Source organism: Gouania willdenowi, chromosome 6, assembly GCF_900634775.1.
Source record: "Gouania willdenowi chromosome 6, fGouWil2.1, whole genome shotgun sequence".
Taxonomy (NCBI): Eukaryota; Metazoa; Chordata; class Actinopteri; order Blenniiformes; family Gobiesocidae; genus Gouania; species Gouania willdenowi.
Window position 1 is genome coordinate 21747639 of NC_041049.1, and position 16223 is coordinate 21763861.

Below are 16223 nucleotides of genomic sequence, written 5' to 3' on the forward strand. Positions count from 1 at the left end.
CCTCATTCACTTTGATTGACAGTCTCAAAAACAGGAAGTCGAAGCCTATTGGCTGGGCGCACTCGGCGATCGTTTCCATTTGTATAGGGGTCTGTAGGACGAAGGAGGGACTTATATACATTAATGTGTATGAATGATTATCGGCAGTAGACCATAGTAATAAACTAGGTAGATAATTTTTTCGCATTTCAAATGAATCATACATAAACATGATGCCATCATTTGACTCTGATGTAGCGTTATGCTCAATTTCATCCAAAAGGAAGAAAAATGAAAAGCAATTTATCTGACCTTTTTTAAATCACGAATAAAAGTGAATGCAAATAGACTTTAAAAAATAAATTATTTGAAATAGTTTTTTGTTTTTTTTTAACATCCGTCGTCTTCAATGGTTGAATGACTGTCCCAGTTTTAATTTTTAAAAATGTGGTCACCCTATCCTACTATCCTCCTGAATATGTCTGATATATATTCATGGTGTTTTTGACTCCATCTGCACTTCTTCTGAGGTCCAGAGCAGAACTGGTCCTCGTGACCTCTGTTAAAGTCTTCTGAGACGAGCTCAATGGAACATCTCTGGTTTGAAGGTCCTTCGATCTGTGGCCACGACGCTGTGTTTGTATTTACAAAGCACGTCACGGCCGTGCGTAACGGAGTCTCCGCCTCCCCGTCAGTGAGGGAGGGGCTAGGTCCCCTCCCTCCCTGAACTGATGCAATCCTGCCTGTTCTATAAAGACTGAGTCCCTCCTGGCAGCACAGGCTCTTCTCTCTTCAATGGAATTAGCTTCTATCGCCACGTAAACCTACTTTCCTTTCTTTTAAACATTCTGACCTGGTTCCTCCGAAGGGCGACTTTGGCCTTTGTGTTTCTTGTAACATTTAAATCTAATCGTGTCTTTTATTTTTGAATCTTAATAATAATAATTGTATTTTATTCTTTTAAAAGAAAAAGAAAAAACCCGTGTTTTATTGAAGGATTGATCTTTTTTTTTGGTGAAGACATTGTTTTTCGTCTTTTCGCTGAGGATTTTACGCACGTGCTTCATCTTCAAAAGGTAAGTCTACCGGTATCTTGTCATGTTCTTCTGTCTGTTAGGGAAATTACCGAGTGGTGGAGGGAAGCACATCTCATATATATGCACATCATTCTAAAGACATGTACCGCAACACGATCCTCGAATCAATTGAATCTAATCAGACGTGCGTTAAATTCCCCAAATGAGCCAATGAGCGTGCGATCAGGAGATTTGGAACCAGACATTCTGAAAGACACGCAGGTGATCATCTTCTTATTTCTTTTTATTCATAAGATCCAAAAATGTTCCTTTTCAGGGAGGAATTATTATTTAATCACCAGTGCGCCCTGGTGCCAATGAATAAAGAATGAGGCAGTGTGACAGTGATGCTGCAGGGCTGGACCACTGGTCTGGTTGTCATCGACACACACACACACAAAGAAAGAGAGTCAAGAAATATCAGAAAGGTGTGTCGAGGCATCTTTTGTGTGCGTAATGATCATATTCCAACCCTGTGGCTTCTACAGACGCACAGACAGACATGCCCATAAATGGACAGCACGTGTCTTTGTTTCCATTGGAGCCGGCTCTGGAAATAATGTCATTAAACGGAGCTGCCAGTGCTCGCCTCACTGATCATAGACCCATTATCCACACGAGCTTCAACCCTTTTTCCCTTTTTCTTTTAACAAATCAGACCCAAAAAAAAAAATTTTTTAAAAAAAAACAGCGCGCGCAAATTCATTCTGTTTAAATCTATTTGATTTCATCACATCCTGTATTATTCAGGATCATTAAAATCTTGACAGTTTGGATTATCTATACTTTAATAATCATGTAGTTTGTGCAAAATTACAGCGTTAAACGCCTCCCCGCTGCGCTTCCTTTTGTCATTCATTTTCTCCTGGTGCCGGTCTGGTATTTTTCCACTTGCCGGTGCGTCAGTCTCCTTCCCCCCCCCCACCCCCCCACCCCCGCCCTTTTTTTCCCTTTCTCACCCGCCCTTCCGAGAACACGTCACGTGACCCCGGATCTACCAGTAAAACGCAGTGGCGCGCCCTCAACACTGTAATATTGATCATTCTAACGGGAGCACGCGCGCATGAGAATAACACCATTCGCTGCTGACGTGACGCACGAATCCTAAATCAGTTACATAACGCGCGTTGTGTCTCCTTTGTTGTTTGCAGTGTTAAAAAAAAAAATGTCCAGTGAAAAACATTTCTTTCACAAAACTGAGATGAAGTGTTTGGGCGATGGTGGTGATGACAACAGCTCCAACAGCAATGGATACACCTACCAGGACCACGTAAAGGTCCCACTGGACAGGTATGAACGACATTATATTGAATTTAAAGAAGAAGAGAATAAAAAGATGTCATTTAATATGAGATTTTCTATGTATTTCCCACAAAAGTCAATACCCTGATCTGGATGCAGAGAGCCAAAATTTCCTCCCTGAGCACAAGCCGTGCAAGAAGAAATATGACACTGAATATGTAAGAGAAACTCTCCTTTATCTACATATTTCACATATATGATGACTAAAGGGAATGCTTATCTTTATTTATTTTTCCTCCACAGCACCAGGGGAACGCCTCCTTTGGCATGTCCGTTTTTAACCTGGGCAACGCCATCATGGGCAGTGGAATTCTGGGTCTGTCCTACGCCATGGCCAACACTGGCATCATCCTCTTTATGTGAGTATCCAAACAAGGCCTCAAACAGTTAAAGATTGAATCGTGAACGTGAAAGTGTTATAAATCTGGTCCTTTATTATCTGCTCATGTTTGACTTACACTTGAAAAAAAAAAATGCATTTGATGGATGAATTAATTCAATGTTTAAAAAAAAAAAGAGTAAAATGTCAGTTTGTAACCAACTTAACTCTAACTATAACTAATTATTATAAACAATCTGTTTGAATAGTTCAGTTTCAGGTCAGTTGTTTTGCAGTGACGTGCTGTGTGCACTAGGGTTGGGTAGGCAGGGCGTTGCAAATGGAGACCACCAATGTCAACATCAATGACAATTTCATATGTTTCTGCTGGCAAGTGTTAATCTAAAAAATCAACACCGTAAAACAGTAGTAAAGAACCATAAACAATTATTTAATATAGCCTCCATACTCTCCCAACAAGATATATCTCATGACACGACAGCGCATCTGTTGTTTGTGTTGGAAACGCAGAAACATGGAGAAAATGACAACAACAACAACTCAGACCAGCCTCAGTGAGGCGCATCCACAAAGCCAAACCTTACTTTTTGTACCATTCACTGTGGAAAGTACAAACATTTTCTAACCTTATCTTTGCTGAAGGTCTGGCAGCTCAGGTGTTAGTCTCCCATCTTTTAAAAGCTGTCGTTTTTCTTTATCGTCTCTAGCGCTGTCATCCTGACTGTAGTGTTATCCCGCCCACTAGTTAGAGAACGTAGTAGCAGCGGTCACATGGAATCAATTCACTAATGCACTGTGAACTTACGTCGAGCATTTAGCATAGCACGGTAAATGGTTTTCCTCTTGGGGAACTGACTGCGCATGCGCAAACACATAAAAACACTATGGGGCCAGAGGCAGAGCAGCAATGGGCTTTTGGAAGGGGGTGTGGCCTCCTCCTGCTTTACAGCGGAGTGAGACTGTGCAGTGTCTCTGCCGTACCAGGAAATAGCGATGTTTAGTCATTTGGGCTATGAAAAGCACAAAATGCTGACACTTTCAAACATATAGGTACTGTAGGCTAATGGAAATGGAAAAATAAATAATTTATAATTATATTATAATTAAAACAAATAATCAAAATATCAATTCACCCTTGGGTAGGCACTGCCTACCTTGTCTACCCTGACTGTACGCCATTGTTATATTGTTAGGCCTGAACGACTGGAGGAACGAGTCAGACCAGTGTTACATGCATGCAAAAATGATCCTCATAATGTCAAGGAAAAGCTCAGTGGGTGTAAAATGTTCAGAGTTTTCTTTCAGGGCATTATTTATGTTGTGAATATTTGAGAAATCTGCAGAAGGCAAAGTGAGAGCGGTCAGCATCAGTTGTTTCATAACCCACAGTGAGCTCGTCCAGCTCAGCTCAGGCAGGTGTGGTTTAGTCTGTTACGCCAAGGTCAGGGATCGGGATGTTCTGTAGCTTTTCCCTCCACACCAGTGTGTGTGTATATGTTTGTGTGGGTGCGTGCTGATTCAGCAGCTGCTTGACCCTGAGAAAGACGTAGATTACACCGTGGCTCCAATGATTACAGGTGTTCAGATTTCACCCAGGCTCTCATAAACCAAAAGCAGAAAGTGGGGAAAGATAACATGGATTATTCTTTTTTTTTAAATTGCATTTAAGTATCTCTGTATTTTCTGTTTAAGGTTATATAATATAACGTGACTGATCCTCAATGAGCTACTGACGAAATGTAAAGTCTTGGAAAAGGGAAAAAAAAAACGAGAAGAGGAAATTTTTCACCAAGTCAATATTTATTTATTTACATTGGCGTGTGCAGTAAAAGTGTCTGTAGTGCGATGGTGAAGCTTGTGCGTCACTTTACAAACACAGGGAGTGGTACCAGATCCATCTTGGCACAGCTAAACCTGTCCCGGAGATAGTTCACGCTCTCAAGAGGTCATGAATAGAGTGGAACGTGGTTTAGCCACAAACTGACCAATCAGAAGCTTGCATGTTGGGTCACGAAAGCCCCTAAGCAAACAAAGGCAGAAGCGTTTCCACCCGCCCTCTTGAGTGACAGAGAGACACAAATATGAAGGGAGCAAAGGAACAATGCTGAGTCATTGTGTTGAAAGGCAGCTGAGCAAATGTCTGTAGGGAGGATGAGCTTCATACGGCCTTGGGATTTATTTTCAGCTGGACTATTAATATTCCTGAACACTGTCTGCTCTGTATCCATGACATGAGGAGGAACATAAAGAACTGCTGACTCACAAAAGCTAAAGATCAATGCTGCGTTCAAGGTCTTTGCTGATCAGGATAGCCGAATGTTAGGACGCGCTGCTATTCTCTGATAAAGCACAAACAGGTGTCAACCTGTGGAATAGTTGAGATGAAAACCTGAAAAGCGCTGCTCGTCTACAGAAATTCCAGATCCATGATAAGAGAAGTGTTTTGGGAAAATATGCAAATGACATTAGACCAGTTCTTTTTTAACTGTAGGTAACCCTGTAATATTTGGAATCAATACAAATGCTGTATCAAAAACCCCAATATAATGTATGTATAAATAAGTGTAGTGATAATTCTGTGATGTCAAAAATGTACTAAAATGTATGTTTGTATGTTTGTAATGATAATTGAATATGGCGCCTATAAGCCTTCTTGCTTCGGCTTTCATTACTGTGTAATAATGTATCTTGTGTTTGGTTAAAAAAAAAAATATATGAATGTATTTTGCTCAAATAAACTAAACTAAACAACTCGAGCAGTCAGAACGCAAGCAGATCTTCAACAATAGTCTATTTTGAACTGTCAGAAAAACCTAATCTGACCTCGTTGTATTTCTTTTCTTCCATTTACAGATTTCTCTTGGTCGCCGTCGCCATCTTCTCGCTCTACTCTGTTCACCTGCTGCTGAAGACCGCCAATGAAGGAGGTGAGTCATCAGATACTCACGCTGCTGAGCTAACACACTCATTTATTCTCTGCTTAAAAACTAAACCAAAATCCTCCTCCTGTCATAGGTGCATTGGTTTACGAACAGCTGGGGTACAAAGCGTTTGGGATTCCAGGGAAACTCGCTGCTTCCTGCTCCATCACCATGCAGAACATCGGAGGTAGGAGAATTTGTCCAAAAAAAGAAGGAGGACCGTGTGCCTCTAAATACTCTTTCTGTTTACATTTGTCCACCACGTGCCTTCTGGTCGGCCTGCACACTGGTCTTTTGTGTCTAAATTGAGAGCATGTTGGAAATAAGGGCTAATCCTGGCGCCAGACGGCAGCGTCCAGTAAAAGCATGCATGTATAAACATTTTTTCCTGAGTTCCAGATAAACATGTGGAGGAATCTCATCTTTATTTCTAATTTAAGCTGTGTTATCTAACGTTGACATGCACTAATGGACTGTACTCCTGTCTCCACAGCCATGTCCAGCTACCTCTACATTGTGAAATATGAGTTTCCCCTCGTCATCCAGGCCTTCACCGGAGCCAACGAGTGAGTAACCAAATATCATAGCAACAAATGACTGCATGTTTTGGAAAGTTCAAAAGAAATATTTCTACTTTCAGTTAGCTTATCTTTGAGGTAAGGAGACTAGTTATTAACAAACAAACAAAAAAAACCAGCACTACAAAAACTGCTGGAACAATAGCACCCCTAGTGGACTAATGGTGAATTAAAGTTATTGTCTCACAAACTTCCTTCTAAGCAAAGCAAAAAGTAGTTCAGTATCGGGCGCCGATTGTGAAATTCTGCATGCTAAAATAAACATTTTTTTTGCAACAAAAATCATATTAAATATTAAAAAATGTGTGAATTTTTTAATATTACTTTTGAGCAGATTTACAGCAATATCTGTGAAATTTGTGATGTTTCTTTTGTTGCAAAAATGTAATGTCAATAGTAAATCTAAATGTTAAATTCTAAATCTAAATCTAAAACTAAATATTTAGCTCATATGCAAATGCACACAAAATACCAACATAAAAGCTAATTTCAGTGAATTTGCATATTAGCTAAATTTTTAGTTTCACCCGTGACATTTAGATTTGCATTTCATAATTAGATTTAAAGTTAAGATTTAAACTTAACATTTGGTATTTAGATTTAACATTTACATTTACAATGACATTATATTGTCATGAGAAAAAAAATCACAAATTTTGTGCATTGCTGTAAATCTAGTCAAATGTAACAAAGAAATTCACACACATTTTTTAAATGTGGTTTCCCGCTAAATGTTACAAAAAGTTGCTGTTCATTTTAGCATGCACAACTTTACAATTGGCGCCCTATGGTTCAGACTTGTTTCGCTTTCAGTACAAATATTCTTAGAGAGAATTGAAGTGTTAGCTTCTCTATGTGGGCAATTACAAATGTTATATAGCCCAACAAAGGTTGGTATACTGGCCATTAATCACATTTTATGGATGCACATTGGAAGTGGTGAACAAGCTCAGACTAGTTCCCATAAATGTGATGAGGACATCAGCAACACTGGCCTTCAGCCAGGGTACAATTGATTCAATTTGTGTGTGACTCATTGTGAAGCCGTGGCTATTAAACAAAACAAAAAAATCCATCCAAATTGGTTTTGTTCAACCTTAAAAAGGACATTTGCGGGAACGAAATGATTTAAGATTAGACTAAAATAGGGTTTCAGACGAGAAGAGGTAAAATGGCTGCTGGATGTTCTGTTCTTTAAGAAATTGAATCTGCATCTTTGTCCTGCTGGAGTGGAGGCGTGTGTGTTTGAGCGTGGGTGTTCAGCTGCTCAGGGGCTTTTTGTTGTGTCCTGTTCTGTGAGAGATAAGGGCTTTGTACATGCACAACTTAGTAATAAGTGTACATTTTAGTTTTTAGTAGTTCAATGTATTAAATATCTAAGCCTGTGATCAAATTCAACTTTATGTGTCTCACTGATAAAATATAGTATATATATATGTATATATAGTGAAATTCTATTTTTATTTTATTTCATTGTTTTGCAAATCACAAATGTAGCTATTTTTTTTTTAATATTTCTTCTTTTTGTGCGTACATCGTTCTATGCAAATGTGTTCCTCATGCCAATAAAGCTGTTTTGAATTTAATTAAATTAATATTGATTAATTTGACCCCAAATTAAAAGTTTTTAAACTATTACTGTTGATTGGTTCTAAATGTATATATATATTTTTTTAGCAATGGTGTAATTTTAGAAATCATGTCTGTACGCCCAAACAAAGACAACAGTCAATGGCGGCCATTTTGCTTTTGTGTTTTTACTGAAATCTTAAGAACTACTCTTTCCTATGGTAATGATTTATTTTTCAATTATAAATTTGACTTAGTTTTTGGTATTTTATCAATAGCTACATAAAATATCACATACTGACTCAAATACCGTAAAATAATCATTTTGTTAGCCTAGCATTTTGGCGCTAGTATTTTAGCATCTTTGGTGTCCATCTTCCTGTGTTCCAAAAGCATCAAATACCCTGAAGTTTAAACTAAATGACTCCCAGTAGTTTGACTGATTTGTTTCTCTGTTGTGTTTCAGTGAGTGGTACACTAACGGAAACTACCTGGTGCTGCTGGTGTCGCTGTTCATCATCCTGCCTCTCTCGCTGCTTAGGAACTTAGGTAAGAATGTTTGTTCTGACTCTTTTTTTTAAGATTTGTAAAACATTTAAGGCATTAGAGCTTATAGGAATGAAAACTTAGCTAAATCTCATAACTCCCTTAGGTTACCTTGGTTATACCAGCGGCCTGTCCTTGCTCTGCATGGTGTTTTTCCTGATTGTGGTGAGTGAGAGCTCCATAGTCCTTGGTGCAGTACTATACCAGATATTTCTTGTTCCATAGAAACACAACTTTAATGTTCCAGCTTCGTTGGCAACGTGTGAACACCGTCCATTTTTTTTTTTTTTTTTTTTTGTCCTTTCAGGTAATCATCAAGAAATTTCAGATTCCGTGCCCTCTGCCTGATGACCTGGACGCTGTGAATGAAACACTATCCAAAGCACTGAACATGTCATTTGACGCCAACACTACTACACCTCTCCACTACGATGAAGACATGTGCAAGCCCAAATACTTTGTTTTTAACTCACAGGTAAGGATGGCGGAAAATAGATACACAACTGTTCACAATGTCCAATTCATAACTAAAGGTCTACTTCGTCTCTGTTGTCTAGACCGTCTACGCTGTTCCCATCCTGACCTTTGCCTTCGTGTGCCACCCCGCCATCCTGCCCATGTATGAGGAACTGAAAGAGTAAGTGAACATCATCCCGACTCCTTTCCTGACAACAATTGTACTTAATTCTCACATTGGTTTCTAAATGCAACATTTTTCTGCCTTTTTCTCTACAGCCGGTCCCATAGAAAGATGCAGGGTGTGGCTAACGTGTCCTTTCTGGCTATGTTCATTATGTACCTCCTGGCGGCCCTTTTTGGATACCTAACCTTCCACTGTGAGTGTTTAATGCGATAAAAGCAAAAGAAATACTAATTAAATCTAAACTATGTTAGCGAAAATAAAGTTCTCAAGTTCTCAATGAGAAAAAAAAGTTCTCAAGTTATTTATTTTGGCTTTGGACCATTTGTAACGTGCGTGCTGCTAATGGTACTTGACCTTCAAATGTTTCTATGTTTTGGTTGGCCTGGGCCTCAAGTCTATTCTCTCTTTCCCTACAGCTCAAGTGGGACCCGAGCTGCTTCACACTTACTCCAGGTTCTACAAGTCCGACGTACTGCTGCTGATCGTGCGTCTCGCTGTGCTCACGGCCGTCACCCTCACTGTTCCCGTCGTACTTTTCCCCGTAAGTGTAGGCAGATTATTCAGAACGGCATGTTTATTGGGATTATTGTTGTTCATGTTGAATAACCTCCATCTGTCTCATGCAGATCCGTACCTCCATCAACCATCTCCTGTGCCCGGCTAAGGGTTTCAGCTGGATTCGTCACTGCATTATCACCTTTGTTCTTCTTGCCAGCACCAACGCCCTGGTTATCTTTGTGCCCACAATTAGGGACATTTTCGGCTTCATTGGTGAGTAGTATTGACATATCTGTGATCACTTAATCTAAAGCGTGACAAGGAGACTTTGGAGGGTAAAATGGAATTGATTTTCCGTCCAACAGGTGCATCTGCTGCTGCTATGCTCATCTTCATCTTGCCCTCAGCATTCTACATCAAACTGGTCGAGAAGGAGTCCATGAAGTCTGTTCAAAAGATTGGGGTAAGGATTTAGATCATGACTATTTACTACACGAGTTCTTGAACAATGTGGAGTGATGCCAGTTTTCTCTGGAACAGATAACTACTAAACTAGAAATGATCTGACAGTTACAACCCTTATGTAAAACAATGGTGACACTGAACGTGTATCAGTTAGAAAATGTATCTCATATCTATGGGGCGTCGATTGTAATGTTGCACATGCTAAAATAAACAGAAACTCTTTGCAACATTTAGCAACAAACCACGTTTAAAAAACTTAGGTGATTTTTTTAATGTTACTTTTGCAAAATTTGTGATTTTTTTTCTCGTAAAAACATATATAATGTCAAGTTAAACCTAAATGATAAATATAAATATTAAATCTAAATTGTAAATTTGAATGCAAATGTTAAATATTAAATCTAAATGATAAATCTAAATGTTAAATCTAAATCTAAAATATTAAATAAAAATCTATATGATAAATGTTAAATTTAAATGTTAATTATAAAATCTAAATGTTACATATTAGATAGAAATCTAAATGATTAATGTCAAATCTAAATCTAAATGTTAATAAAACCTGGTTAATCTGGTCAAAAGTAACATAAAAAAAAAAATCACACATTTTTTAAACATGGTTTGTTGCTAAATGTTGCAAAAAAGTTGCTGTTTATTTTAGCATGTGCAACTTTACAACTGGTGCCCCATACATATCTCCATAATGAGGAACAGAAAAGTTGACAGCTTATCTTGTTCATACAGATTATCTAAACATGTGACTCATTTCCTCTCCAGGCCACCATCTTCCTGATATGCGGCATCATCGTAATGGTTGGCAGCATTACCCTCATTGTCCTGGACTGGATCCACAGCAGCCACTAAACCTCCAGCTGGGCCACGCCCCCGAGCAGAGGAAGCTCAAGATCAAATCCTACCAACTCCCAAGATAAATAGAAAAACTCTCTCAATCCTCAACTTGAACTATCGGAGCACAAACTGGTGTTTGACGTCGTCTTCTTTTTTTTTCATCATCGTAACTTTTTCAACTTGTTGTGTGTTTGTTTGTACTGCTGATACCTTCAGCTGTGTATTTTCTTTTCTTTTTTTGTTTTGCTTTGTTTTTTGGAGTAGCGGTACCGCTGAAGACATTTGTTGATGTGCCTCCTCAAACTAGAGCTAAACTATCTGTAGCAGAGGCTTGCACTCAGGTACCGGGTGCGTTTGTGCGCGGCTCTGGCCACCTGCTGAAAAAAAAATGATAAAATCTCCCGAAATGAACAAGAGGCAACAGACTTCAAAGTTCATTTTTTTCATTTTTGTTTGTTTGTCTTGTCATTTTCTTCTTTTTTTTTACCTTTGCCAAAAATGTATTTGTAAAGCATTTTTGTATGTTAAATAGCACTTACAGTTAGCACATTGTTCAGGCAAGGCCGAAGACACCACCTGCTCAGTATTCGTACGAAGGTTCTGTGGCCTCACACACAATGTTGTGTTTTCTTGAAACTGCCTTTTATCGAAACCCACACTGGGAGCTGCAGAGCATCTCACGCGAGATCTCAAACTGTACTCACTGTTACACCTGCTGAAGATCTTGTTGGTACCAATGCGTGCAGCATAGACACTACTGTTTCAAGAAGAAGGGCTGCTAAGGGCCTCCGGGTTACACCCTCTTGCTCGGGCAGAGGAGATGAAATGTACATTATTATTTTTTCTTTATGGGAGAATACTTCATATTTGACCATGTGCAGTGGTTGTAACGAACCTGGTTAAACTTGCAAGAAACCAGCTGCAGTTGTAAAGTCTATACAGATGTAGAACACAGGAAGCTCGGACACACATCACAATACTGTGACGGTTTTCATCAATGGTTGCACAGTTTTTTGGAATGTTTCCACTTGGCTGTTGTGAAAGATCGGTTTGAACATTTCCCGCAGATGTTACACTGTGCTTCCAACACCAACTCACCAAACTGTTATTGTTCAGCATCTATTTATGGAAGACAGTGAAATCAATGTATTTTATCTATTTTACTATATTTATATACTAATGTGTGTATATAAAAAAATGTACATATATATCTATTGAGTTTACCTGTATATACGCTTTAGATTTTTTTTTTGTTTCTTTTTTACAATATTGCTCTGCAGCTGTATAACAACAACAAAAAAAAAAAAGACCTTATGGTGGTGAATTTGTGACACTGTTGTTGCTTTTGGCCCCTGAATGTAAATGGAACAGCAGTATATTCTGTATTAGTTGGAGAGTACGTCACCGTCTCTGGACCTCAGGAGCAAAGCGGGTTCTGCCCACCAGTGTTACACTCTTGTTTCAATGAAACACTGTGTATATACTGTAATTATGAACTAAATAAAACCACAACCTACAGCATGAGACTTTGTGTGCTCTTTGAGTATGAGGTGGAATTTCTACAGAAATGTAAATAACGAACCATGAGTCAGTCTAATCCAGGGGTCTGCAACCTGTGGCTCTGGAGCCTCATGTGGCTCTTTGACTCTTTTGCAATGGCTCTTTGTCGCTTTAAAAAAAAAAAAAATTAAATAATGAATTGTTTTTTCTTACAGAGGGTGTTGATGATTAGTGACATTAACAAATACAATTACGATAAAACAATTGGTTAACCTAAAAATAAATCACATTGTGCAATTACTCTGCCACCTTCCTACTTCAACTCCTACAACCTCTACAGACCATCAACTGTCCTTGCACCTGTAGCTAACCTTAAGTTTTAAATACCTTGTAAGATAACTAAACTAACAAAAAGACTATTTTAGAAGGGATATAGATATAGATATAGATATAGAGATTGTATTTGTGTGGGGAAAGATGTATTTAATTGCCAACATGCCACCTAAATATGCATGCTTTATGTTTTGCCAGAAATTAGCAATTAACGTGCTGACCAAGATGATCATGTGTTCTCAAATTCAAGTTATTTTTTGTAGCTCATGAAATTATTTGATATTATTTTAACTGTGTAGAATTTTATATACTGTATTGTCTTCATTGAGAAGGTTTTTTTTTTTGGCTCCGGAAGGACTTTAATCCAGGCGAGATGAGGCAAAACGGCTCCTTTGAGAGTAAAGGTTGCAGAGCCCTGGTCTAATCTAAAGGACCTTCAGAAGTTGAGGCACTGCTGAATCAGAAAATGTAAGTTATCATGGCCTGGCTTAAATAAAAATAGTGGTTTTAAATCCAGTTTCATGATTGTAGTTGAGTTAGTCCTTCAAAAGACAAGTGAGAAGTCAATGATCTGACCATCCTGTACCATATGTAAGCTGGGTGGGCTTCAGGACCCCAATGAACATCACAATGAGCCACTAGGAGGCAGTACACAAATCACTAAATCTATTCTCAAAACATTTGTTCTGTTCAGTCAGCTTTAAGAAAAAACCTTTTAGCACTATTTCCAGCTACCTAGTGCCACCTACTGGAATGGAGAAGTATTACATTCTCCTGCTACAAATATTAAAGGCTCAACAGTGTCACCCCATTTTGATATCACTATTTTTTTTTTCTAGAATTAGTTTTTGATCACAAATACAGAATTAGTGACAAATTGTGTCAGCTCATTTATTTTTATACTGCATTTTATTTGAACTTGATTTATATTTGAGAAAGTAAAAGTATAAAATACAGTGTACTCAAATTAAGCATACTTTGGTGTACTTGAAGGCACACTAAGTGTGTCTATGATTAGTTATCTTAAAGCATGCTATTTTGGAACAACGCATTTTATACTAAATATAATTTAATTGTAATTAAATTGTAAAAAACTGGAAGTGTATTTAGTGTATTTTTACGTGCTAAAGTGGAACAGCTTTATGTGTATTTAGTGTGCTTTAAGTATATGACTTTAAAAGTACTAATATATGCTAAATCAGTCAAATTTAAGTGTACATTTTTTATTAAAAGTACATTAAAAATGTGTTAATAGTGTATTAAAATATATAACCATTATATTTTAATATATTCTTACTGTACTATTACTGTGCTTAAATTTTTTAATTAATTTAATTATTCCAATTGCTAAAAAGCATACTTTTCAATTAATAGTAAACAAACTTTAGCATTAACTTGCAATAGTACTTATTAACTTGCACATTCTTGTAAATGTAATACCAGTACAGTAAAAGCTGAAAGACTATATAATATAATATAATATAATATAATATAATATAATATAATATAATATAATATAATATAATATAATATAATATAATAATGTATTGCTCATTACTATGAACAGTGATTCTCAAATGGGGGTACGTGTACTCCTAGGCGTACGCAATGGCACTACAGGGGGTACTTGAGAGTGTGGAAAATGAACAAATTAAGTGTCATTCTAAAACAGACATAGGCAACTGGCGACGCGGGGGCCATATGTGGCCCACGTTCTAATTTTATGTGGCCTCCAAAGTAAATTTACAAAATGACAGAAAAATTCACAAAACAAGAGCAAGAATACCTTAAAAAAAATACAAATAATTACTACATTGCAGGAAAATACAGTAAAAGACAAGGTAAAAACACAGAAAATACTCCAAAACACGGAAAACTACTACAAAAATAACAACAAACAACAGTAATACAAAAGTACACAAAAAGACAAGAAAAACACAAAAAAATGACTTCGTAAACCCACAGTACTAAAAAAAAACAAGCAAAACGACAACAAAATACACAAAAAATACTCCAAAAAAAAATGCACAATGGCAACACAGATACACAATATGACTCCAAGAAACACTCCATATAGAAGAATACAGAAACACAAAAATTTACTATTATTTTAGTTCTTTCCTGTATTAATGCTCAGATCACTCATTATTATAAATGCTGACATGAATGTTGAGCATGTGGATCATCAAACAAACACATTTTTTTTCAGCCTCGCTGTGATAAAAGTTGCCTACCTCTGGTCCAAATGATCAAAACTATAGAAATCAATATATTCAGGAGTCAGGGCTTTTCAACCTTGGGTTCAGGACACCATGTGGGGTCGCCTAAAATTTATGAAAAATTTAGATAGGTTTTTGAAATCTTTCTACAGTCTTAAGCAACTGTTTGTGAAATATACCTTAAATGTAGTTTAACTAAAATGCAGTTTAAATAAATAAATAAATATCTGAGCTCAAACATGATCAAAAAATAATTCTTTGCCAGAAATTCTTGATATCGAAACGGGGTCACGATCCAAAAAAAAAAAAAAGGTTGAGAACCACTGCACTAAATACTGTTTATTTTAAATAATTTTCTATAAGCAAAATGTAGTCGGGCAAAGGGGGGACTTGAATTAAGCAATAAGTAAAAGGGCTATGAACACATGATAAACTATGTAATAACATCTGTGTATTGGCTCTGAGGAGACATTTGTGGAACATGCAGGGTCAGGGTCAGTTTGACCCATGGATGTGATCAGATTATCTTTCATTCCTTTCTCTTAATGTGCTGCAGCGTTCAGATCACCAGCACGTGATCGTCACGTGATCTCCAGCTCTGGAACACCTGCGTCACACTTGAGTGAGAGAGGAACACTTACTGTTCACTTAATGACAGTGTTGGTTTTGTACAGATGACGTCAACAAAGGAGCTATTTACCCATTAGCTGAAGGTTAAATGTGTGCTAGCGGTGTTTAGCTCTAATGCTAGGAGTGGTTGATTATAAAATGACTGGTTAGAAACGTTGTGAAAGAACTAATTACATGGCTGATCTAAATATTTCAGGCTGTGGACTACAAATAAACACTGCTCACATTTCAAAATAAATCAACTTGAGATAAATCTTAATGCTGATGGGTTGTCCCAGTTTGGCATTGTAACAAAATCAGTGTTTATTTACTGTAAGTGCAGCCTCTTATTAATAAAAATTAATTAAAAAAAAGCTTAAAAGATCATTACTGGTGACAATGTTTTACAAGTCTTACTTCCTTATAAGAATGAAAAATAAATAAACAAAAACATGAGGATAGACATTTGAAAGTTCTCCATGAGAGGGAATTAGGAATAGTAATGCAACCAGAATAATATTAATATCTGAGAAACTCAAAAGCATGAAGTTTATTGGGATTTATTTATATGTATCATCAGGGTTGGGGTCAATTACAATTACTTCTTTAATTACCCATGTTCAATTACAACTCAATTATGACAACGGTGCAGTTAGGAAAGGAGGCCAAGCCTTCCTGCACGACTCGGCCCCCAGGTTTCCAGGTTTTGTGGGGCCCATAGACCCCCTATGAACGTGTCTCCATGGAGACAATATTAGAATCAACAAAGCCCATACACTCTCAGCTAAATGTGTTG

General features: G+C 37.4%; 1 protein-coding gene across 1 annotated transcript; it reads left to right on the forward strand.

Annotated features, from left to right (window-relative positions):
• The first annotated feature begins 736 nt into the window (after window positions 1–736).
• slc38a2 (solute carrier family 38 member 2) lies at window positions 737–12290 on the forward strand. The gene is made up of 16 exons (XM_028451669.1): window positions 737–1055; window positions 2207–2345; window positions 2434–2515; window positions 2601–2716; window positions 5551–5624; window positions 5713–5805; window positions 6112–6184; window positions 8232–8314; window positions 8418–8476; window positions 8619–8786; window positions 8869–8948; window positions 9047–9147; window positions 9371–9495; window positions 9581–9725; window positions 9818–9915; window positions 10695–12290. The coding sequence occupies exons 2-16, from the start codon at window positions 2221–2223 to the stop codon at window positions 10779–10781; spliced, it is 1509 nt and encodes a 502-aa protein (XP_028307470.1). The 5' UTR covers window positions 737–1055; window positions 2207–2220; the 3' UTR covers window positions 10782–12290.
• Window positions 12291–16223: the final 3933 nt, after the last annotated feature.

What these genes read in the sequence shown, in the direction of transcription:
- slc38a2 (XM_028451669.1), top strand. Translation starts at nt 2,221, where the DNA reads ATGTCCAGTGAAAAACATTTCTTTCACAAAACTGAGATGAAGTGTTTG. An exon ending in TGGATACCTAACCTTCCACT is followed by an intron (nt 9,148 to 9,370) that starts GTGAGTGTTTAA and finishes CTTTCCCTACAG; the next exon opens with CTCAAGTGGGACCCGAGCTG. An exon ending in AGTCTGTTCAAAAGATTGGG is followed by an intron (nt 9,916 to 10,694) that starts GTAAGGATTTAG and finishes TTTCCTCTCCAG; the next exon opens with GCCACCATCTTCCTGATATG.